The sequence below is a fragment of the Mandrillus leucophaeus genome, unplaced genomic scaffold (assembly GCF_000951045.1).
Source record: "Mandrillus leucophaeus isolate KB7577 unplaced genomic scaffold, Mleu.le_1.0 Scaffold258, whole genome shotgun sequence".
NCBI lineage: Eukaryota > Metazoa > Chordata > Mammalia > Primates > Cercopithecidae > Mandrillus > Mandrillus leucophaeus.
In genome coordinates, this window is record NW_012102676.1 from 2,388,897 (window position 1) to 2,416,167 (window position 27,271).

Here is a 27,271-nt window from a genome sequence, read left to right on the forward strand (position 1 = left end):
TATGTTTGTTGTTATTGTTTTTTAGTGAATATTTGACATAGATTCTGCTATTTAAATGATTTAAACACAACTAGGAAAACACAGAAACAACTGTACAAAACTATTATGTGAAATAAAAATACTATAATTATAAAACAACAAATACAATTGGTTATAAATTTTCAAATAATTTCAATTTTCCAATGTCTTTTTTTTTTTTTTTTTTTTCTGAGACAGAGTTTTGCTCCTATTGCCCAGGCTGGAGTGAAGTGGTGTGATCTTGGATGATCACAACCTCCACCTCCTGGGTTCAAGGGATCTCCTCCCTCAGCCTCCCTAGTAGCTGGGATTACAGGCATGTGCCACCATGCCTGGCTAATTTTGTAGTTTTAGTAGAGACGGGGTTTCTTCATGTTGGTCAGGCTGGCTCGAACTCCCAACCTCACATGATCTGCCCTCCTTAGCCTCCCAAAGTGCCAGGATTAGAGACGTGAACCACACCCGGCCTCCATTTTTAAGTTAAGATTTTTTTTTAAATTTAACATATACTGCCCCAAAGTCATTCTTACCACAAAAAAAGTGAAAAGTTGATGAGGTGATGGATGTGTTAATTAGCTTGATTGAATCTTTCTATAATGTATAAGTAGATCAAAACATTTCATCATATCCCATAAATATACACTATTATTATTTGTGAATTACAAGTTAATAACTTTAAACTATATTTTAATTCATATCATAGCATTTTAATTTAGGTACCAATATAAATATGTAGTATATGCCCATCTCTATTGTGTTTACAGTGATTTTCTACTTTCTCCTATATTAAAGTGATGTGGTTTAGAATTAATATAAACAAAAAATTTTCCAAATAGTGTATTGGGAAATTTTAGTTTTATAGTTAATTCTAAATTATTTAATTTTTAATATAAATATTATTACTTTCTTGAACATAGTTTAAAAATACAACTAATACTTTTTAAATCTAAATGACAAAAATATTTATAAAACCTAAAAGACACAGATGGTTAGTACCTAACATAAACTACCATATTAAGAAAATTGGTAGAAAAAATTCAAAACTTTGAAGAGGCAATTCACACACAAACTCACACACACACAATTACAAATGCTTAATAAATATAAAAAGTTTCACAACATCTCTAAAATGGAAGGTGATACTATTAAAATGGTTTGGGGTTTTAAACTACCACATAAAAATAAATTAAAAATAATATTATTAAAAATAATATCAAGCATTTAATTTGAGCCCTCCACCAAAACCAAATCTACATTTCCTGACTTTTTATACAAGTGTTCCTATTGTGACCTCTTACAGTATCTAATGTAAAATGAGCTCTGTCAAAAGTCATTTAAAATAATCATTTCAGAGCAAAAGCATAGAAAAAAAATCAAAGGTTAGTATACTAAATTTTGTGGCTGTATAATATGTTTAACATAGTAGAATTAAAGTGGCTGAGAGAAAACACAAATATCCAAAATAATTGAACGTTGAATGAAGATGTAAAGTTGCAATATATGTTAAAAAACAGTGAACAATTTGCACAGAGAAGTTATAGGGGTTCTTGATTCTTTTCTTTTGCCTTTTTTCTCTTTGAATTCTGTACTTTTAAATACAAGCAAAAAGCATTTAGTCCGTGTATAAGGGAGGCAACAGAGTGTAGTGTAATTACAGTTGGCTAAGAGTTGAGACTCCTTTATTGAACTCTAAGAGTTTGAATTCTGGTTTCATTGCTTATTAACTGTGTGACTTTTGGCACACAATTTAAACTCTTCATGTCAGTTTTCTTATCTGTAATATGAAAATAATATTATAATACCTCACCCAGAAAGTTGTTATAACCACTAAATACACGTAAATTCTAAAAAATATACTTAGGTTATAGAGAACACTTAAAAATCGTTAGCAGCTGTTGTAATGTACAGCATGGTGATTATAGTTAAGAACACTGGATTATTTACTTGAAATTTGATAAGAGGGTAACATTAAGTGTCCTCATCATGTACATACACATACATACACACAGTGGTAACTATGTCTGGTGATGAGTGTGTTAATTCGATTGTGGTCATCATTTCACTATGTGCACACATATCAAATCACCTCCTTGTATGCCTTATGTATACACAATTTGTATTTGTCAATTTTACCTCAGTGAAGCTGAGGGGAAAGAAAATAAGATTATCAAGTTCAATAGCTAAGGAAGCAAAAATTTAAAATCACAATATCATCTCATATGTATCGTGTCGACTAAATATAAGAAGTCAGATATTATCAAGTATTGGTTATAATGTGGATCAGTGGTAAGTGCTGATGGTCATATAAATGAGAAACACTCTTTGGAAAATGGTGACGCATCACCTTACAGGTAGAAGAATTTTCCTAAGAGCATTTCCATAAGAACAAATCTTGCAAGCAGCTCAAATGTCCTTCAACAGTAGAAGAGAATAATTAAGGTGCATTCAGACAATGGAATTGTCACAGCAGTGAAAATGAAGGAATTCAGTTCTATGCCTCAATGTAGATGAATCTCAAAAAACATAATACTGAGGAAATGAATGAAGCACAGACAAATAAATAGAGTATGATTTCATCACTGTAAAGGTCAAAACAGGCAAGGCCATAATAGGTGGTAAAACTATATAGATAACCATAAAAACATAATGAGAAACCGTGTGAAAGGGAGTGCTCTAAGAGACAGGCAAACAGGTCTCTAATGTGCTGGTAATGTTCTATTTCATAAACCGAGCAGCAGGTACAAGGGAGGGTATTTTATTATTTTTCTTCCAACTTTTTATATAATTTTATACATTTCCTATATGTAAAATATATTTCACAAGTGAAATGTTTAAATAATGAAAAAAAAGATCAGCTATGTTTACTATATTTGAAAGTTTATTGCTTTTTTTTTTTGGTTTTTATTTGTAGCCATATCAGAAATTTCTTAAATATGGATTATATTGAAAGTCAAATATTTTAATTCGTTTTTATACTTAAAAAAAATCTCTGTAGTACCGGTATTTTCTTTTTGAACATATAACTGAGCAGAAATAGTTTTGTACATCTTATTGGATGCCTTATGGTTGGAGAATATAAAATATACAAACAGTATGATTTATATAAGAAGTATGGTGGTCAGAGAATTTCAGTGGTCTAGAATTTATTATGCACATATGCCAGATACCTGGAAATACAAAGAGATTGTGTGAAAATCACTCAGGTTTTGCATTCTGAGTCTGAATTCTCCCTATATTGACCTCTTACATCTCTGCTAAGAAAGTGATTATTAATACCAACTAATTGCCAGGGATATAATGTGGCATGCAGTGTTTATGAAGGACATACACTGTGTCTTTTTTAATTCTCAGAAAAATCTATTATCTTAATATTTATAATTGTATTTTCCTAAGAAAATGTTGCAAAATCTATAAATTTTCAAGGTATGCACACATATTCATACAGTTTTGCACATAAAATCAGGTTGTTCAAAGATCCCCTGAAAATATACATGAACAACTTAATGCCATAGGGAAAAGTCTCAAGCCAAGGAGGTTGTTCTTGCAATCCTCTAAACATAGTATAACTGTGTGCTTTGAAACTCCAAAATCAATAAATAGCTAACAGTAAAAATCATCTAATTAAAATTTTTCTCTAGATAAATATTCAGCCACTGAAATCTTAAGATTTACGTATTACTCATTTATAAGAGGTGACAAAAAAAGAATGGAACATATGTCTTTGGAAAATTATAGTAAAATACCATTTTTAAAATCCTCTCTTCCTTACCTACTTATCTTGGATTTTGTCTGCCCTTCATGAAATAATTTCCTGAATATTAATTTATTAGGCATCAAGCATACATACAAAAGAAATAAACAATGGGAGACATATATGAATGTATGAAATTGTCATCAAAATTCAAATTTGGTCTAAGAAACACTTATGTTACAAGGCAGGTGATAAATTAGAAAGAATGAAAGAAATTTTTGTAAGAAAATGCTTACTTATTTAAAGATTTGAAATCTAAAATATTTTTAAGTGATTTATGCTCTGAAATTTCACAATTTCTAAAATGATATTTTAAGTATACGTTATGCTGTCCTTTTTAGTCAAAGGCAGTATTTAACAAAGAAAATAGTTGGCATATTGTTGTTAGAGTATATCACGTAAGTATGAAAATGCAGAGCTGAATTTTCCATTATTTCAGTGCTTAATGAAACTGTTTTCTTTATGTCATTTTGTTTTCAACAGTGAAAAATCAGTAAGTAGGTATCATCAAATTGCTTCTTATTTCTTAAGAAGAAAACTTTCTGGGTCATATTGCCTAACTTTTTATTTCTGGGCTTTGGGTACAACTTTGGGAAAAGTTGGTGCTATGTCCATTCAACTGCCCATGTTGTGTATTATAAAGTGATGTTATTACACAGATGGGATCATTGGTTTTAACACAAGCTATTGTGAGATGCACAGTTATGCATTTCAGGTATTTGCATTTAGTCAGGGAAGGAGGTAAGGGGAGATAGGAAAATATTTATTAAAAAACATGTAAATTTCATAATTAAAATTCCAAAGTAAATGTTGCATCAAGATAATGTAGTTGCTTTCAGTGGGTTGGATAGAGAATGGAAAAGAAAATTTGTGAATTCCAATGACAACAAAGAAAACAAAAACCCTGAAAATGTGTATTTTCTCCCATTCTCAGCTTTTTCTTTTATACCATTGCTTGTATATCTATTATAACCCACTAGTTACCTCTTTCTCACTCTTGCACATTCTAAAGATAGAGTGCAGTATTCCCCTGTACTTGAGCTCTCTGCTTCACCTTTTGAAGTCGTTTACTTATCTTCTTTCTGACTCACCTATATAGTCTGTTTCTGACTGAACAAATATATCTAATGAAGTAATAACATTTTGTGGCTTTCACATATTGCTGGGAAATCAAATCTCATTACTGAGACTGACAAAGGAGCCTCAGACTTTGACTCTGCCTCCCTTTTTACCTTCCTCTTTTCTTGATATTCAGGTCTTTTGTCCAGGTACAAATCACTTTTTTCCCAGACTTCAGTTTCTATTTCCAACATCCACCCACAGCGCATACTCTCTGCCTCGATCATTTCTTGATTACGGATCATGACATTTCTGCTGCCTGGAATTTGCCTTCTCTCATGTTCTCTCTTTTGCTCCTGGTGAACAACACATAATCTCAGGTCAAACTTTGATTCCACTTCCTCTTTGTAGGTTTCTCTAATCACTCTAGTTAGAATTACACTTTCACCTCTATGCTTCTCAAGCATTCTGTTATTTATCAAGCTGTCTCATATAAACATGAACATGTTTGTCTGTTTTCCCTAATAGACTGAGATTATTGAGATCTGAGGCACTGCTTTATCATGTTTACTTTTCCCAGAACCTATGACAGTGACATGCACTTGTCACTCAATAAATGTTTGGTTAGGATATCCGTACCCTGTTTTGCTAGCTAGTCTTTATCAACTGCCTTGATGATTTACTTTGTCTCTATCTTTTGGTCAATTACCTACAACCCCTACTAATATCTCTTGGCTTTCTATGGATCTGGTTGATCTTTCTCTTTTCCTCTACTCCTTGATCTCTTACCATTTGACACTGTGACAACTTAATATCCCTCACAGTGCTCTGCCACCTAATGATAATCCACCTTCTGCAGGCCCAGCAATTACTGCATAACCCTTTGAAGCTGCCACCCCACTTAACAAACCTTGTTTGTTTCTGCTCCACAGGGCAATATCTTAATCAAATGTGGAGGTTATTGTCCCCTTTTACAAAAGTCTTTCATTGCTTTTGCATATATTCATATTTTTCTGTACATATTTTCTATTTTTATTCTCTCAGAAGAAATACATTCATATCCTAAAATGAGTAAGAGAAAAGTATATTCATATTTTTATTTGATGTGTATTACTATTTATTTTCAAAGTCCTACAGTTAAATTGTGGTCATTCTTGAACATAGATATCTGCTGTAGACAATTTGACTGTGGCAATTAGACCCAAGAACATAAACATGTTGAAATACTGGCTGTTTCCGGTGAAGCATTGCATTGTGGCAAGCATTGTATTGTGGCAATTTAAAGCAAAAGAGAAGCCCTCAAATTGGTTCCAGGGTATGTTTTTAAACCGCTGAATGTTAATATCGGAAAACAGTTTTACCATCACATACCCATTCCTCACTCCTGCCGTGAATATCCATTTGCATTACAATGAAAAATGCTGTTATATGTGACTGGAATATAAGCTTTAATTATGGCCGAGAGCTACTATCCTTTGAGCATTTATTATAAAGTTTCACCAGTCAAGTAAATAGTTATCCATATGGCCAAAGATACATTCACATTAGACACATATTTTCTAGACTTCATGTTTCTTAACTGAGATAGTTAAAACTGAATGTGGTGTGAAAAAAGTGTATAATAAATTATAAAATATATATTGATGCATTTAAATAAAGTAAAATTTAAAATCCTAACAAAAAAGGCACCAACTAGTACCACCAACTGAAAAATGCTTTAATCAAAGAAGCTATATATGAATAACCCCTATATAGAATATTTGATGTTTCAAAAAGCACATAAAATATGTTTAGTGTTTTAGAATTTGAAATATGGAAATTAAAACAAAAGTAAGATGCCATCTCATAACCATTCTATTACTTTATGTTTTAACAAATTACTACAAATTTTGCAGCTTCAAACATCCACTATTTATTATTTCAGTTTCTGTAGATCAGGAATCTGAGCCTGGTGCAGGTGAATTCTCTGCTTAATATCTCACAAGGCTGAAATCAAAGTGTTTGTGGGCTGTGTTCTCATCTGAAGATCTGACTAGAGAAAGATCCACTTTGGGGCTCCTTCAGGTTGTTGACAGAATGTATTCCCTTGAACCTGTGGAATTCATAGAAGCTCAATCCTTCAGTGCCAGAACACACACACACACACACACACACACACACACACAGAGCAGGGGGTCAGATGGAAGAGAGAGACAGAGAGAGAGAGAGAGAGAGATCTTACTTGCCGCTTCAATTCTCTGACCACTAGACCTTATATTTAAAAATTCATCTACTAGATGGAGTTCACCCAGAATAAGCTTCTTTCGATGAACTTAAAGTCAACTGACTAGGAATTTAGATTGCACTTGAGGTTGTACATATAATGTCATCTAATGCAGGGAATGACATCCCATTCATGTTGCCATGTTCTATTGGTCAGGAACATGTTTCAGGTTTTACCCACATGCAAGGGTAGGGGAGATGATGTTAGGGGTGACTCATGGGTGCTTACCCTAAAGTGTGTTCCCCATACTCATTTATGGGCAAACACTTAAGAAGCTGAGTAAAGTAAGTCCAGTTTGAGAGGAATTTGGCAGCCTATAATAAAGCATACCCTAAAGCCCAGTAATACTATGCGTAACAATGTGTCCAAGAAGTGTGGGTGTGTTTTTTGCATTATTGATTTTAATAATGAAAAAATAAAAATAAACCCTAAATCTTCATTAATAGAATACTAGATGAATAAATTATACACACACACACACACACACACACACACACACACACACAAAATGAATACTTTCACTCTACAGCAGTGGCATCAATGAGCCAGAGCCACATAGACTAATATAAATACATCTGAAAAACTTGAATAAAAAATGCAAGTTGCAGAAAAAGGCCATCTGACACAAGTTTTATAAAAGTTCAAACATGTAAAATGGTACTATGAAGTGTGGATAGTTTATATATTACACATTCAGTAAAAGAATAAAGGAAGCATAGAAATAATAAACAGTAGTGTTAACATCTGGAATTTAAAAGGTGTGAGTTTTCTGTGAATGTGGAATAAAATGTAGGCTTACCAATTGAAAAAGCATCAATCATCATTGTATACTTTTATTTTTGTATTTCAATCAGAATCTTATTTCAAACGAAAGTTCAGGATCTTTGTGTTTTCTGTTCTACTGAGATAGTTTTCAAATTTTAATCTGGAATTTTACAACTCTTAGAAATAAGCCTCAGGAGACTAATAAGGAAACATTCATAAGTTGAAAGTGATTCACTTATGGATTCCTTATGAAAAGTATTCTTAATGCCATTAGACTTATATCTGACTTTCAGATCTGATTTTATCTGTCATTAAACTTGATAGGCATATGTGCTTCAAAAATTCAAGTGCACTGTAGAGGTTTAGGAATATGTTAATTATTAGTATTTGTGTGTGTGTGTGTATATATATATATACACATTATCTAAGTTACTATATTGTGACTAAATACTACTAGTATTATTAGAAAAGTAATAATATTTTAATATAGTGTGTCCTACATACTGTATGTTAAAGTTTTATGTTTCTATTATTTATGATATATTACTCAGGATAAATATTTTTTAAAGGCATTTATGAATTGCTCTTCACAGAAATAGAATGGAAGTTATATCAAAAGTCATATCTAATACACATCAAATAAGGTGTTAATATTTAGGAATAAAAATGAGGACAAGAAATTAAATATGAAAAGAATCTGGGCTTTCCAAAAACATTATAATCCAAAGAATCTTTTGGTAAGTTAAGCAATAACTGAGACTTTCCTTAAAGAGCTTACCTATAACCTAGGAAGGCAAAATGCTGAATCAGCATCTCACAAAATGTGTGCATATGCATGGGGGTATGTATGTATTGCGTGTGGGTGTGTGTTTGTATGTGCCTGTGTGCATGCATGTGTGCTTATTTGGGTTGGAGGTCAGCTATGTCTGTTGGTCAATGGAAATATAGATTTATGTAATGAAATTTTCAGTTCTATATCTTTTTTTCTAGTATGTCCTACTGTTATATATAGCACATATTTATAATAAATGCCTCAAGATTAAAACGATATACCTAAGTAGAAGGGATATATATTCTGTTTCTGAAGGAACCTTGAAGAAGGAATCTGTTAGTTGGAAGTCAATGTCACGGTGTGATTTAGGCTCTCCCTGGATTTCCAAGTGTTGCTAAATTTAGTTCATTCTAACCAGGAGAGGCTGAGGCATGCTATTTCTCTGCTGATCTCCAAACAGCTGCTGCTGTTCACCAATCTTTTTTTGAGATAGACCTAATTTAAAATATTACAACCTCATTTCACACCTTGAATTTGTCTTACAAAGGAGTAATTTATTTCTAGTAGCTTTTTTTAGAAACCTACATTAGAACCTTTATAATACAGTTCAGTTTTTTAGAGTTTCTGTTCATCTGAAGGGTGTCTCTTGGGTTCCCTTGAATGCATTACATCTCATCATGCAATTATTCCATTTCAGAATTTGTTCATTTTTTAAAATCATTCTTTGGTTTTAAGAGCTATTACATGTCTTTTTCCCTTCATCTTGGCCAAGTAACACAGAGTAGACCAATTTTATTAATCAATCAGTTATTTTGTAATTCTGTGGATAAACTTCTATAGATTAAAAAGAAAATCATGGCTTGTACTAACAACCCCTCTTTCAGTTCTGTCCCTACTACAGGGGTCCCCAATCCCTGGGCCACATACCATTACTGGTCTGTGGCCTGTTAGGAACTGGGCCGCACAGCTGGAGGTGAGCAGTGGGCCAAGAAGCATTACCGCCTGAGCTCCGCCTCCTGTTGGATCAGCAGCCTCATTAGATTATCATAGGAGCACAAACCCTATTGTGAACTGGGTATGTGAGGGATCTAGGTTATGTACTCCTTATGAGTATCTAATGCCTGATGATCTGAGGTGGAACAGTTTCATCCCCAAACCATCTCCCCCACTCCATAACCACCTGCCTCCACTCACCGTCCATGGAAAAATCGTCTTTCATGAAACCAGTCCCTGGTGCCAAAAAGGTTGGGGGCCGCTGATCTACTATAATAAACATTGTGGCAGGCACTAAGTGGCTTACACAACAGATTTAGTCCTCCTGAGATCATTTGTATTATCCTTTTGCTCACCATGAGAATGAGGTATAAAGAATTTAAATATCAAAGTGACAGTTTTAGGCAGATTAAGCTCCAGAGTTACCTTACTGAAATGTCACATGCTAACCAGTTCAGAGTGTATGGCTAAATTACATATGTTTAAGTTTGCAAATTGCATATAATCCTATAGGTAACATAAAACTATTAAAAGATGCCAGATGAGGAAATCATATGCAGATAGACTTTTAGAAACGGTACTTTGATTTTGCTGCAGATAATGAAATAAAGGGAGCTTACTGCTAATGAGTCAGGCAAGATGTGATAAAGGTGTGAAGTAATTCAATGACCAGAGGGATAAAAGCAAAATATATTTTGCTAATAGAATGTCATGAGAAGTTTCTACCAATTACCATTTTATGATAATTTTTCTTTTTTTTTTTTTTTTTTTTGCATTTTTAGTAGAGACGGGGTTTCACCATGTTAGCCAGGATGGTCTTGATCTGACCTCGTGATCCACACACCTCGGCCTCCCAAAGTGCTGGGTTTATGGGCCCGAGCCACTGCCCCCAGCCCCGATAAACTTTAAAGAATAATTATACTTCAAAAATTTCTGAAACTCACTTCTCAAAGTGTTTGCAATTTATGGTTTAAACATTCCTAGTCATGTATATTTTTTTTAAAAATCAAAGCACGCTTAATATTCTATCAAGCAGAAAAAGGCAATATTATAGATTTTAGTACTAGTAACAATACAGAAAATAAGTGAGAAAATGATATTGTAAATGTTTCTTAGTGGTGTATTTGGTGAACCAGTATGCACATGAAAGGTTTAAGGCAATGGTTTTAGAAGAAAATAAAACCATATACAGTCAAAATATGTATTTTTCTATTGGTGACATCTATGCCTGTGTAAATTGACTCCATTTCTCTGTTTTTGTACTGTGATTTACTATAAGCATTATTTGTTTCTCAGTGCAAACATCAAATATCATTTGATAAAAATGTCCCTCACGTACTTCAATAGTGATTTTCCTTAGGCAATTTTGTACTCTGTCTTGAGGTTGAATAACAGCATTAGAGTAGATTATTTTCCAGGGATTAAAGGTTTGAAAGATATTAGTTCCTTGCCAGCAATCATCAGTTTCCAGGAAGTGCTCATTACTAAATTTATTATTTTTTAATTAATAGAAAAATTTGTATAATTGGTTAGCACATGAATTCCTAATTCAATACAAAGTCAGAATACGTATTATATCATAGTTTCCTTGGGAAAGTAGTTTTCCATTGGAAAATTATTTTTAGTAAGCTTCTGTTTTCTTAAGCTGGGGATGGAAAATAAAGATAAATTTATCAACTTGCAATAATCAACATTCTAGGAAATATCTGTTTCTGTTGAAAAAGCCCCAGGTCAGACAGATTGAGGAAGCCATTCAACTGTGTTCTTCCTTAATTGGTATTCTATCCTGGTGGGGAAGGAAAGAGTTATACTTTATTCACAGTCATTTTTTTTCCTCTTCATTTGGGCTCATGTTTATGAAACATCTTTATGAAAGACACAAACAAATATAACAGAAATAACAAAACATATCCTACAAAATGAATCTTCTCTCTTTCTGGGGTTAGAACCTTTTTCTTTTTCTAATGTACTATGCTTGATTTCTGTTTTTTATGTTTTGACTTTCACTATTTCAGCTATTCCTCTCTGTAAAGTCCAAAGCAAGAAGAAAACTCAGATTAAATATTTATGTCCAACTCCCAAAGCCCTTATTCTTCACTTCAGAGGGAGATGAGAATTGATAAATAATATGCACCTGGCTATATAATGTAAGAATGATAAATTAAATTAAATACACACACAGGAACACACACTTCTTTCAGTATATGCTAAAATGTAAAAATGGTAACAATAATAACTTAATAAATTAAGAGTTAAACATACACACATACCTATTTCTTTCAGGGCATGCTAAAATATCATAATAATAACTGGAATAGTAACAGTATTTTAATTTCATTTTATATGTGTCAAACGTTGCCTGAAGTAACTTGTTCTAGTTAATATTGCATAACCAACTACCAATAATAAGTGCTGTAAAATAATTGTTTTACTGTGTTTATAGATTTGGTAGGCCAGGAATTCAGAATGGGCATAGTAGAATTGGCTTGTTTCTGTTCTTTGGTATCCTGGTAGCTCAGCTGAGAAAACTTCAAGGTTGGAGAATGGGGCTACTAGGCAGACAGCTTGGGCTGCAAGCATCTGAAGGCACCTTTACTCATATTTGGGGGTGGAAGCTGGCTTGTCAACTGGGACTTCAGCTGGGCTGTTGCCTGGTATACTTATACGTGGCTTCTTCAAGTGATCTCTTCACATGAGCTACTTTGAGCATTCTTAGGATATGTTGGCAAGCTTCCAAGAACAAGTATCCCAAGAAAGAAAGGCTGAAGTGTGTGACAATTTATGATGTATATACAGATGTCATATAGCATCACTTCTGCTATAAGTTTTAGCTTCAGAAAGTCATAAAGGTATTCGCAAGTGCAAGGGGAGAAGCCATAGACACCACCTGCTGAAGAAGTACAATAGTGTTCCTGAAGACCATGTGAGATGAAAGATATTGTATCATCGTTCTTGAAAAATAGGATCTATCATAGCATTTTACATTATTTCATATTAAGAAATATTCTATCCCTATGGGTAGAATCTATCCTTATTTTCACCTAACCTGCCAGTCTCAATTCTAAAAGATGTTTTAAAATCATATGTGAAAAGCAAGAGAATAGAAAATTCACTGGAAATAATTTTAAGAATAAAATAATAAACCAAATTCAAAATCTTAACTTTAAAAACATACACAATACAAAGCTTGCTATATTTTCCTCTTTTGCATCACCGAAGATTTCCCTTGAAATTTTATTTTAGATTTTTTGTGTCAGCAGAGTCCAAAATTAACAAAATTATGAATTTTATATTAAGCCACCCACATACTCCTCTAAAAGAGTTTAGATTTCCAGTCTTTTTTCCTCGTATATGTACTGTATATATGTCCACTTTCAATTCTACTAATAAAAGCAATTCTACGTGTAAAAGCAAAGAGAAAATAACTATTATTGAGAATCTCTTGTTAGTTAGTATTGTGCACGTGCTATTTCTTTAAATGCTAATGCTCTGTGAAGTGGGTGGTATTATCTACTTTTCATGAGAAAGGAAAATGAGGCTCAGATTTAATGATTCACTACACAGTGAAGACACATAGCTCAGAAATTGAATGAGGATGCAGGTCTATTTGACTCAAATGTGTAAGAATATGATTATTTGTCCTTTAGATTCCTTCATCTATAAATTAATCATTAAAATTGTTTAAAATTGTTATAAATTGAACTACAACAAGCTGATAGTTATAGTTCTCAGTTAATGAATAACAATATGCATTGACTTTTAACTCTGTCTGCTGTTTTTACCTCATGCCTTTAGTGAGATCACTTCACCACATTTTTATGTAATTTTTTTGTGTCTTCACACTGTTACTTCCCTCTTCCCCCATCATTTCCTCCTAAGTCAACTCTCAGTTCATCACTAAGCCTTATACATCATTGAGAAAACAGAAATAATCAACCGGACATCCTCCATTTCCTAAACACTAAGTCCACAAAACTACTCATCTGTATCCATCCTTAAGATTAATTTTGGCCCTCACAGACTTTCCGGGACTTACCTCCCCCTCTTTTCTAAGTAGTTTAAAACACTACTCAGCTTCTCTTTCCTGAAGTTTGAATCAGTCTCACTAATAAACTCTTCTCATTAACTTTAAAATTGATTCCAGTAATTTCTACAAGAAAAAAAAGTTTCTTGATTTCACATTTTTTCTCTGGATAGCTACTTCTCTCTCTCTACTTCTCACAATCACACTCTCCAAGGGTTGATGAGTCAGTCTTCATTTCCTATACTCAGTTTCACCATGCCACCTTTACTATCTAACGTGCCCAACTTCAAAGAAATTGCTATTGCTATAAAGTTGCCAGTGGCCACCATATTGCCTATGGATGCTTCAATTGTCATTTAGTTGCTCAGAAACTTTTGAAAAGTGTCTTCTAGTCTCTCCTTGGTGGATTCTTTTCATTCCCTTCTGTTGTCTTTTTTGACATCATATTCTTTCAGTTGCTTTTAGGGGACGGGCAGGGGTAGGATAAAGTGGGGGAGGACTTTTTTCACCTCTAATCTCTAAATAAAAGAACTCGTCTCCTCAGAGTTTTGTTCTGTGTGCCTTTCTTCCACTACACTCTTGCCCCAGATGTGATGGACAGTGTATATTTTTCCCCTTTAGATCCTCCATTATCCTTGTCTTGAGGCTCTGTGCCTCAAGAGATTGTTTGAAATTGGTGAGACTCATCAGTGGTGGTCTGTGTCCTTGGCTTATGGTGAGGTTTGGTCAGTGTGAGGCACTGGAGGAGAATGGAAATTAGGAGAAGGATAACATTAGGGAATTTGTTACTCCACCTCATGCCCAGCTAGGACACTCCAAAAAGAAATGTGTCCTGATGAAATGACTCCTGTCTCAGTCCATTTTGTGCTGCTCTTAACAGAATTCCTGAAACTGTGTAATTTATAATAAGCACAAATTTATTTTATAACAGTTCTGGAGGCTGGGAAATCCAAGATCTAAGTGCCAGCATCTGGTGAGGGCCTTCTTGCTGCATCGTCACATGCTGAAAGATGGAAGGGCAAAGGGGCAAAGGAGGCTGAACTTGCCCTTTTATAATGTCATTAGTCCCATCTAGAAGGGTGGAATCTTCCTGGCCTAAATACCCCTCAAAGGTCCAACTTGTTAATATTGTTACAATGGCAATTAAATTTCAATATCAATGAGGGGGACAAATATTCAAATCATAGCTCCTCCTATCAAATGACCCTCTATGTACAGCTACTCTGGAGTTCGTTAGCTAAAACATCCTTAGTCCCTTCAGGAGGTTCAATAAGTTTCCTACTATTGCTAGTTTAGGATACTGCATTAGTCTCTAATAACTTTCCTTACCTGTCCACATTTCCTAACTAATCTTTTCATTAAACTCTTAATTATCAATTTTAAGTGTGCCATCTGTTTCCTACTGGGATCCTGACATGTGGGATTCTTCACTAGGAAACAAATACCAAGATGGAGATAGGGATGCAAACACATATTAGATAACTATTCCTATGAAACATAAAAAGGGGGAAAAAACAAGCAGAGTTGGGCAAGGAAAGCTTTCAGATTGTAATACAAAACTGATGCTTGTGAAAAGAGAAGGGGATATGCAGGATTGGTCAGAAATAGCCTCAGACCCCAGTGCAGACTGATAAATTCTCAACCAGCCCACTGGGGAGCTCTGGAACAAAAATGGACCATTTAAGGGGTCTCCATTGGACAGAAATATCATGGCCCTAGTACATCCATCATCTTTTTGTTATTGATTCTTGTCTGGGAAAAACGTGACCTCAGTTCAAAACCTAAGTTGACTTCTGAAGACAAGAAGAAGTATAGGCTGTCAGAAGTACAGACTGCTAATTGCAGTCTTTGCCCTGAATGACAAGTTCTATCTTGAAGCAGAGCTTAGGGGCATAGCTTCTTTGTCACCACATCAGGAGAACAGCCATTCCCAATTCCTGAAATATCATCTATACAGGAAACTCATAATATTTTACCTATCTCTTATCTTAGCCTAAGCTTAACTCAAAATCTACTAGTACATTCAATTCAGATATATGATAATCATCTCAACTTCAATACATCCCAAAACAATATAGTGATTTTTCTGTTCTCATCAATCCTGGTTCTATTCTAGTATTTGGAAATTGTTTAAATTCTACCTTTCCATTTCCAGCACTCAAGCCAAAATACAGGAGTCACTCTTGATCCCCTCTTTCTGCACAGAACTTATCCTATTCATTATCAAGTCCTACTTCAAAAACACGTCTTGAGTTCAGTTTTTAACCTTGATCTTTATTGCCATTCCCTAAAGCCACGAGCTCTCACACAATATTGGAAGAGCCTCTTAATTGGTCTTCCCTCTTCCATTCTTGTCCTATTCATATCCATTGATTAAAGTGGATTTCTTAAAATATAAATCAATCCTGTTAATCTGCACAAAAATGTTTCAATGGTTTCATAATTTACTTATGACAAATTGTACTGTCCTTAACATGGCCTCTAATAATCTCACTTATGTAGCTCTTTTTAATTTTTTTGGCCTAATTGTGTTCTCCTCTACTTCTTGCTTACCAGGATCCAGTCATAACTGACTTCTTTAGAGATCTTATAATATTTGTAGTTTTGTTTTCTTTACTTCTAAGTTTCTGCTCAGAATGTTTTTAATCTTCATTCAAGTTTACAATTATTTAACTTTTATCAGTTAGTTTAAATAAACCTTGCTCTCTGAATCTCTCTCTGAATCTCTTAAAAGAAATAAGGAGTTGCTGTTGTGTTATAGACTTTGTTGCCTTTTTTTCATATAAGTTATCACAGTTTGCATTTATTTATGGGCGTAGTTGGTTTAGTTATTGTAGCTCTTTCCCACTAAACACGATTTAATAGCTCAGGTATCATATCTGTTTAGCATAACACTACGTCCCCGGGATCTGGCATGATGGCTTGCATCCCATTCATTGGGTCTCAAATTTAGACTTCTTTTTATGGTTAAATGAACAAGCAATTATAAACCAACCTATAGAATTTATATTCCAGGTAATTTCATCCTACTTTTTCTTCAGCAATTCTATAGTTTTTATTTTGGCTCTACATCCTTTCCCATCCCTAGGATTTTTTTTTTTTTTTTTTCTGTTGGAAATCTTATAGTTTGGAGTTTATGACCCTTGAGACCCAGTATACATATATTCTTCAGTGTGTCTTTTTTTTTTTTTTCACTGCAAGCGCCGCCTCCCAGTTTTGCCATTCTTCTGCCTCAGCCTCCCTAGTAGTGAGTAGAGAGTAGTCGGGACTACAGATGCCTGCCACCACGCCCGGCTAATTTTTTTGTATTTTTAGTAGAGACAGGGTTTCACTGTGTTAGCCAGGATGGTCTCGATCTCCTGACCTCATGATCCACCTGCCTCCGCCTCCTAAAGTGCTGGGATTACAGGCATGAGCTACTGCATCTGACCTAGTGTGTCTTAATGTTTATTAACTTCTCTTCAATGATTGAAGTCATGGCATACTGACTTCTAATAATTACTTATAAATTTACACTTGATGTGACTCACAGATAATGCATCCAACCCAACAGATTGACTCATCTAGATATTGCTTAATGGCTTCTTCATGAGGAGGTTGATTTCTCCCCTAATTATAGGGATTGTGTTTTAGCCCAGGTACAATGGCTCAAAGAGTCTTTTTCAACTCTTCCAACGCAATTATCTCCTGCTACAAACTAAGCAAAGTGGCACATCCACTGACTAGAAGGGAAAGCCAGAATTAGACTGCTTGCTAAAAGCCAGCAAAGTACATCCCTCCTGACGCTCATTTTATGTACCTAAAGAAAGAATTCTGCAGGGGAAGAGGAGATTTGTGAATGCACCATAGGGAATCTCAGCTGAATATTGTCACATTCTTTCTACCCATTTATGAAGAGGCGGAGACGGTAAGAATGTGCTGCCATCATTTTCATTACCTTCTGAGGCATGAGATATAGCTGTGCCTCTGTATTTAAAATTATACATGAAACATTTATCTTTTCATAGGTTTGTGTATGCCAATTCAAATAGTAAAAAGATTTGACTAAGAAAAAATTCTTCACTTGTACCCCACCCTTATTTTTACTATTTAGCTATATGTTACATCACATGATGAGGGTTAGAACTATGAGAAATATGAGAAATCAATGGCTTACACTAGAAGAAAGGTGAGAAAGAGAGGATTTATTCAAAGCATTTTGGTATTGGAATAAACAAAATCCAACAGCCAAAGTAAATTTACTGTGAGCCCCTCAGAGATACCATTATTTTGTAAATATCACATGTCAAAATGCAAATAGAGTAGATCAATCCAGAGAAGCTTTTCTTGTTACAAAAAGTGAAGACCTAAGTTGACCAGGTCATGCTAAATGAAAGAAAGTTAAGTAGTATTTTTGTTAGATATTGATAAATAATTTAAAAATATACTTGGTGGTCATGTGTAAGTGTTGTTATGGTAAATTGGTTAGCTGACATCACAGGGCATCCCTTGGGAATGATGCATATTTATATGGAGTTAGTTAAAAAAAATTCACAAAATGTGAAATAATGCCATCCATTTTCAACTCTAAAAGCTTTGTACCCTGAAAGTGCACTTTTTTTTTTTTAAAATGCCCGTTTAGTTGAAGAAAATGGATGTAGTCCCTAGGAAAATTGAAGCCCAGAGTGACTTCTGTTCTTGTCTCCTTTATGCACTATTTTCTCTTTCTCAACCTCAGGGCCTCCTTCTAATTAATTCTTCCACTCAACCTTTTTTTTATGAACAAAAAGGAAATAAGTGAATTCATTCAAGAAATATTTATTGACCTGAGACTATATACCAAGCACTCTTCTAAGCACTGGGAAAACAGCAGTGAATAAATGAATAACAATCCCTGCCCTCCATGGGGCTTACATCATGTAGTATAGAACAGGATGGTGATGCAGAATCTAACATACAGTTTGGATGAAAATCAAGTGCAAACCTAATACTTTTAGTTGCTTTGAACTTTTTGTGAAATTCCATCAAGGCTCAAAACACCTTACATTTCCCCTAATTGTAGTGTGTGGAGACAAATGTTAAATAATATACATAAGTGAAGTATTTGATGTTAAAATATTATATTCAAAACAAATAAAAAAATGAATGAAGGGATGGTCTGTATGACTGTACAATTTAAAATTAAATAACCAAGTGAGCCTTGATACATAGTTAGCATTCCTGTACAGATCTAAGGATGACAGTTCACCAGTCATTTTAAATTTAAATTTCTCATAATGAACTTAATGAACTGGGGGATATTTATCTTCCTTCCTTTTCTTTGTTTTTTTTTTTTTTTTTTTTGATACAAGGCCTTGCTCTGTCACTGAGGATAGAGTACAGTGGTGCAATCAAAGCTCACTGCAACCTCTACCTCCTGGGCCCATGCAATCCTCCCACCTCAGCCTCCTGAGTAGCTGGGACTACAGGCACATGCTACCATGCCCAGCTAATTTTTGTATTTTTGGTAGAGACAGGGTTTCTCCATGTTGCCCAGGCTGGTCTAGAACTCCTGAGCTCAAGTGATTCACCTGCCTTGGCCTCCCAAAGTGCTGGGATTACAGGCTTGAGCCACTGTGCCCAGCTGGATGATTTTAATAAATTTCAGAGCAGGTTTCCAGGTGGAAAGATATAATTAAGACAATTATTACAATTATAATTTATTAATTAACTTGTTATTGGTAATTTGTCAGACAGGCCTCAGGAATCATCCTAGTTCATGACCATCCAAGGACTCCAAGGGGGTTTGGGAAATGGCCATGTTAAGAAAGGGAGAGACTTCAGGGAGTGAGTTAAGAAGCTATCACAACAATGCAAGTGAGAGAGAAAGGAACTCATTGAAAATACTGACATTTCAGAAACGTAAGAGTGATCAGGTTTGTGGGTTTTTTTGTAGTCCTTTTGTTGTATCTTATTTCCCCTGAGGATAATGCCCAAGCCTCTTTATTTAGTATTGAAATCCCTTCAAAAACAACCTATTGCTGGTTTCTCTTATGGATATGTGCTCCAATCACCTATACTTACAAAAACAGGTGGTGGACCAAATTTACTCCCTAATTAGTTATTTGCTTACCACTGTCTAGTTTATGTGGGCCTCCTATCCTTAATATATAGCTTCCATATTAAAGTTATCTATTTAGTACAAGAAACTTCTGGATTTGCAGCCAATATGTCACCATTTCAGGTAGTAAGGTGGAGGAAAAGAATAAAAGGTTGCTTTAAAGGGCACTTGCCAGCAACTATTTCCTCTAACAGAACTTTTCTATATGTTTCACCAACATCTACTTACATCTTATTGGCCACTTCTTCATGTAAGGAACCTGGGGAATTCAGTCATTTAAACAGATTTATTTTCACCATCTTTCTTGTACCAAGTATGCAAAAGAGAATGGATACTGGGTGGGCTTGGAACAGTCTGTGCTACACCTACCAGATTCAGTCACCAGTGTCACTTTCTCCATTTGTCAAAAGGGGAGACTATTAGCACCTACCTCACAGAGTTGCTTTCTGAAGATTGAATGACCTAACACAGTAATGTGATTAGGAGAGTGCCTTTTGCTAACTGTAAGTTCTCAATAAAGCTGACACATTGTGGAGTAACATTATTTTCATCTTTTATATGTTTTGATCTTTGCTCTATCTTCATTGCCTAGAAAGCTTTCTGGCAGAGAGCAAGGCTCAACAAATATTTGAATAAACAAACTGTTGTTATCACCAGTTAAAATTTTTGCATTGTTGGCAATTAAAAACTTACTCTGTCTCACTTAATCCTTGACTTTAAAAAAAAAGTTATTAACATTTAACTAACAATAATTGTATATATTTATAGGGTACAGTGTGATGTCTTGGTATATGTATACATTTAATCCTTTTTTTTTTTTTTTTTTTTTGTGACAGCGCCTTGCTCTGTTGCCCATGCTGGAGTACAGCAGCATGATCACAGGTCACTGCAGTCTCAACCTCCTGGGCTCCAGTGATTCTCCCACCTCAGCTCCCCCACTATTCCCCTGGAGTAGCTGAGACCACAGATGTGCACCACTACATCCAACTAATTTTTTTAAAAAATTTTTTTGTAGAGAATGGGGTCTCATTATGTTGTTGAGGCTGGTCTCAAACACCTGGGCTCATTCCATCCCCCTGCCTCAGCCTCCCAGTGTGCTGGGATTATAGGCATTAGCCACCTGCCTGGCCTTAATCCTTTATTAAAAGAATATCACAAGCTCCTGGAAGTGACAAGATAGCTGGAGAGTCAGGTTTAGACAGGAATGAGTATCCAATTATTTCTGTTATGATTTAGGTACAGCTGTTTTCACCCTGTCCTTGAATCACTCCACTCAACATTTAAAGCCCTGGAAGACAGGGTGTAATGTGCAAATGTGACAGAATCATCTGTCTCCCTTTGGTTAGAGGACAGAACACATCATTTCACAGTCCCACCAAAACTGCCTGTAACCGGAGAGAGACAGAGAGTTAGGATGAAATTAGTGTGAAAGATGAAATCAGCAGAAGGAAACTGGGTGGAAGATGTCCACAATTGTCATTGCATATCCCCATTCTCTTTTACTTGTATTGCATCCCCAAACCCATGGTTGCCCCTGGGAGAGAAAAGAGAAAAGATATCCAGCAATTTGGCCTCTGTGAACACATCAATATCATCGTCTTCCCCATTGTATAGTAAACTACCATATTGTAAAACAGAGCAGGGATGTGACCCCCACGAGACCAAAAAGAACAATTTTTAAAGGCAAGGATGACAGGATTTGACAGTGAGGTCCTGGGGTTGATATTGGAAGACAGTAAAGAGATGTTGAAGAAAGGCAAGGTACTAAGACCAAATGAGTCTTGTCCGTAGAAGTACGGTGACTTTAAGTAATGCCATATGTAATGACATAAATAAACCTTGCAATGATTACAATTTTACAAATAATTCTTATGAAATACTTCATTTTCTGTAAGGAATACAGTGCCAATCTGGCTGATTATTGAGCAATTGATTATAGTCTCTGATAAAAATGTTGAAACCAGATGGTTTTTCATTTTGTTTGCCTTTACAGATATAGCCAGTAAATGTAGGTCCATGACAACCTAGAGATTTATTTTAAAGCGTGATTCACAATAGAATCATCTACTGTCATTACACAAGTCTTTCAGACATTTAGAGTTGCTTTAGTTGACCAATCTTTTGGATATTTTTTAAATCATAAAACTAAAACTTTATTTCATTGCTAGAAAAAAAATTATATGACTTCTCCAAAATTAATTCATATGATTGGAAATATATATACTAGTGCTGATGAACATTCCAAGCAATTATTGGCAGTCTATACTGTAAACTAGCAAATCATATGCATAGGGAGCTAGAGAGCTTATTTTAGCCTCCTTGGATAATTTAGGTCTAGATTTTATATGTAATGTTTACATATTTAAAAATTGGTACAGACTGATAAAAATGATACCACTGTCTACTCTTGGAATGTGGAATTTGTAAAACTGGACATAAAAATTTACATTTATGAAAATGTACTTTATAAGATTCTCTTCACAATTTGTACTCTTAATTTATATGATTTAAAAAATATTTAACATTCTGTACCTTGACATTTTTTTTCCTTTGTGCAATCATGTTAATCTTTTTTTTTTTTTTTTTTGCAGTTCTTTAACACATTATTGAAATTACAAACATCCAAAGCAGTTTCATGTGGACAGATTGCATATTTTGAAAGCCTGAGATATTTTATCATGAAACACGCCATGTGGAATCTTTGAAGCATAGATCTCTGTGCAGCAGCTGAATAAAGAATCTTTCACCTGGTATGTAACAGAGCTTCTCACCACCACCATGACAAACCAGGAAAAATGGGCCCACCTCAGCCCTTCGGAATTTTCCCAACTTCAGAAATATGCTGAGTGTAAGTATTCCTATTGAAATTATGAGATTATTTGACATTTGTGCTAGACAAAGTATCATTTATTTATAAGAACGGATCATAGATCCCGTTCATCATGGGGATAGATCCAGGTCTGCCTTTTGTGTTTACAAGTCAGGTTGACTTGAGACTACCTTTCTGACATGAGAGAAAGGAAAAGATAAATTAAATCAAGTATTACATCTTGCAGGAAAGGAACTAAAATGTTAGATGCAAAATTAGGCTTGGAAAACACTCTAGCTGTAATAGAAATAAAGCAGAGGATGAGACAGCCTGGCAAAATGGAGAGTGGTAATACTGTAACAGACAGGGAGAAGGACAAACAGGGAGCAGAGAGTGAGAAGGAAGGAAAAAGGGAAGAGAAAAGCAATGCTGTTCTTGAGACAGTATGGTCTGACTCATAGATATCAAGAGGGAGGGAAAAGGGAGGAGTGTGTGTGTGTGTGTGTGTGTGTGTGTGTGTCTGTTTCTGTTTGATAACCTAGCATTTCAAAAGAGAGTAGGCAGTAGGGAGTCATAGATACATTATGGAATTAGAATCAGAGTTTGTAAAAGAAAGAGGTGTCAGGACCTCAAGTTAGGGCAACACAACTTTTTTAGTGTGTGCATTGATACAAGTGATAGGCTATGATCATTCACTTCACTGTAAGTTTTATTTTTTAATATTATTTCTTTGCATATGTAGAGTAAGATTTTATTTATAAGAATTTTTTTTTTACTCTAGATGATCAGGAATACATCTATTTCATAAAGTGACTTTCAACTATAAATATGAACAGCAGTTGATTCATGTGTTGAAGAGAGGAAAAGAAGCAACTGATTAATAGCGAACACCAAAAGGCTTGGAAAATGATGAGTACAGAAAAAGCAATATATAGAGAATGCAGTAAGAATAGTAAGAACAGAAAGAATAACATGGTGACAGGGAGAATAAAATGAAAGTAGTGGAAAGGAGAAAAAGAACCAAACAGCACATGATAGTGAAAGAGGTAAAAATTAAAGCATCTGGGCTACTTGTGCAGAAAGATGTTGTGGGATATAAGAGATGTGTATCAGGAATGAGTTGAATGATATTATAAAGTAGAAGCAGAGAAAGGGGTTAAACACATATTGGGACTTAGAACATGAAGATAGATTTGATGGTAATGGTGAATACTATCACTCACTTTATATATAGAGTACATATGATGAGCTGGGAACACTAATAAATGCTTCATGTATATTATCTGAAAAGACTAGTTTCAAGGGTATTCTAGAACCTTCCTAATCTGTGGATTGAATGAGGGTATGAGAATGCTGCTGGGTATTTGTAAGGAAGTTCAAAATCTATGATTTCATGGGCATTTTAAAAAACTTTTAGGAAAATGCCTATGACTATTGACTGAGTCAATAATAATAAAACTATGATTACAAAATATATGATATTTGGAAATTTTGACATCAACATATGGTTCTCACACTCAAAACTGTTTAGGGCCTCTGAATGTACAATATATGCATTTATCATATGAATATTTACATTTAGGTTTGGGAGGCATAGGCAGAAGGATTGCTTGAGTTCAGTAGTTCATGACTAGACTGGGCAAAACAGTGAGACCCTGTCTCTGTGGAAAAAAAAAAAATTAGCCCAGCGTGGTGACATGCAGATGTAATCCCAGCTACTTGGGAGGCTGAGGTGAGAGGATTGCTTGAGCCCAGGAGGTTGAGGCTTCAGTAAGTCATTGTGCCACTGCACTCTACCATGGCTGACAAAGCCAGAACCTGCCAGAAAAAAAAAAAAAAAGAAGAAGAAGAATAAGAATAAAGAAAATTTAGTTCAGAATGGCCTAATTCTTCTTTTTCACTTGCAGTCTTATACTCAATACTTTCTAAATTGGTTAAAAATTGATTTGCCTATGATTTCAAATTTCCATATGCTCTGCGCTTTGCTGCTGTGGTAACCCAATCATGAAGTAAATATTTCTGAGCATCTTCTTTAGAGTGAGTTTCCTGCTTGGTGCTACAGAAGATGCAAATATGACGAAATATGTGTCCTCCTTTCAAGGAATTTACAGTTTAAAGAAGGCTAGAAACTAATAGAAAAATAATTCTATGTCTAGCCAGAATATTGTATGTGATACAAGCAGACTTTAAGGTTATATTGGGTTTTACAATTCCACTGGAGATAGGAAAGGAAAGGGGAGTCTTCAAACACGAGGCAGGATTTGAAACAAATCTTTAAAAATTAGGTTTAAGGTAAATGACAAAGGAAATGATATGAATAAAAAGGAAAATTTAGCATAAATTTAAGGAAGGGAGGTGAGGCACATTTAGCCCATCACAATTTAAGGGAGTGAGTAAAGTCTATAAAAATGAAATGGTATCAAAATATACCATACTTGAGTCAAACAATGAAGTCATTGTACAGTTATAAGTCGTAGAGTGACAGAAACAATGTTATGCTTTGAGAAGTTTACTTTGATGATTGAGAAGATATGGTATATGGTGATGAAAAGATACTAGAGACTAGTTAGCAGGGTGTTGGCATAGACTGTATAACATAGATTATGGAAGACGACTGGAAAAGTGAGGATTCAGATTTTATCACATTGAAATTAACAGAGGATATCTTGGAAAATAATAAAATACAACAACTGACAGAGAGAGACAGGAAGAGAGAGAGAGATCTGACATTTTCCTCCAGCTTTAAAAGAAGGGATCATGGTGGTATCTGTCAAGTAAAGAAAACACTGAGTTTGGCTTAGGTTGTGTTGAATTTGGCTTGTTTATTAAAATATATTTTCCATGTTTGAGTACTCATAAGAAAAGTTCCTGTATTATATGAAACATTAATATAAAATATGCAAATTATTGCTGTGATAGCTAACATTCATAATTGCTATTGCTCAGACATAGAAAGAAATTCCGTTTGAATTGATTAGCAGAAACACATTTCTACTAAATTATTAAATGTATTATAGGCTGCTACTTATATTTCATTGGCTAATGAATATGGTGGTGCATTTAATTATATCATAAGAATGCACAAATTAGTAATAAATTTGTGAAAATTCCTAAAACAAGTAGTAATAAAAATTATCATAAGTGTAAAACTTATACTGAGACAAACATCAATGGATGTTCAGTAAATTGGTAGTATGAAATGTCACACTGAGTGTAACAGCATTATTAAAATGGATTCAATGAGAAGACAAATTAGCAGATGAACTGTAACTTTTAAAAAAAAAGTGCCAATTCCAAGATTATTACACTCTTTTTAAATAATGAAGACAACATGAAAAGTGCTAGATTTACTGCTCCAAGGACTTTCCTGTATAATTAGGAAGCAAAGAATATAATGATTAGAACGTATTCTTGTGTGATAAATTGCCAGTGCCAAAATATAACGGGAAACAAACATCATCCTGAAGATTGTAGAAGTCATTGATTTTTCATGGTGTTCAACATGCATGATCAGTTTATCGGGGACTTTAAAGACTAGACTTTTCATGTTGCAATGCAGTATTGGTAAGTGACATTCCTCCATACTCTATTAGAAAAATGATACATTGCATTCACCTTCTTGATTTTAATTCATTTGTATTTTTAGTAAGAATTTCTTTATATGTGTTAAAGAAGTATAAAAAAATCAAGTTATTGATTTAAAGTTAAATTTGCAACATGCTAAGATTATATTTGGAATGTATCAAAGAAGTGTTTAATTTGCTTTATTGGGATAAGGTGGGGCTGTGGAACTCTTGGGCAAGATGAGTGAGCTCATGGGACCCCAATTCCAGCAAAACCAAATCATTCAATGTTGGACCTAGAGAATACCATAAAGATAATTGTCTCAAGTTATCTGATTTTACATTTTCTCCACAATTGCCAGAATGCACCTTGTAACTATGATTGTTCTCCTAAATGCTACGCTTTTCTTAAAAATAATTAAGGATAAGTTGGATGATACTGGCACAACATTCCTGGATAGGTATCTAGCATACCAGACAGCTTGTGTTTAAATACTATTCCTATCATACTTCAGATATCTGACTTTGGGTAACTTAACATATCTGTGTTCTATATGGAAAAATGTATGTCCAGTGCTGTAAGTATTAAGTTGAATGAATTAGTATATATGAAGTAATGAAAGCTGTGCTTGGCAAATTGCTAGTGATATGACAGTTTACAATTATTATCTTACTAGAAAGGGAGAGTGTTCTTCTGGCTGTTTGAACATATTGTTGATGATCAAGCAGAAAAGAACCACATTTTGGAGCATGAAGAGTCAGTGTCTGTTTTTCTGCCACGAGATTAGACTCTTCTCACAAGGTAGAAGCTTCTGGTGTAATTGGCAGCCTCCGCTCTGTGTTGTCCCTACAAATGCGGAAGGCAGCTGATGTGGAGCCTGCTGTGGCTGCCTACAGCATGCTGTGACCGCGCTCCTGTTTAGGGATTCAGGCTGAGTCACTTCATGGGAAGCATTTCCCTTGATATGTGGGAGAGGAGTATAATTTTCTTCCTCACTCTTGATATAAAGTCATCCAAACTGTTGTTATAGGATAGAAAGCTCTCACTCCTGCCCTTTAGAGAATTAAGCTTATTACATATTAGTCTGTCAGTGCTTTCTGCTATGGTTCCATGGAACAGCAAAGGATTAAGAAACTCCTGGGCTTTTCATGGATAACAATATTTTCTATGTGAA

At 34.6% G+C, this 27,271-nt stretch overlaps 1 protein-coding gene across 1 annotated transcript in view; it reads left to right on the top strand.

Annotated features, from left to right (window-relative positions):
- DGKB (diacylglycerol kinase, beta 90kDa) overlaps positions 1-27,271 on the top strand; it is a 773,008-nt gene that overhangs the window by 46,171 nt on the left and 699,566 nt on the right. The window contains exon 2 of the mRNA XM_011983975.1: positions 22,316-22,572. Coding sequence (XP_011839365.1) covers positions 22,503-22,572 — 70 coding nt within the window. The 5' untranslated portion in view covers positions 22,316-22,502. The remainder of the gene's footprint in view (positions 1-22,315; positions 22,573-27,271) is intronic.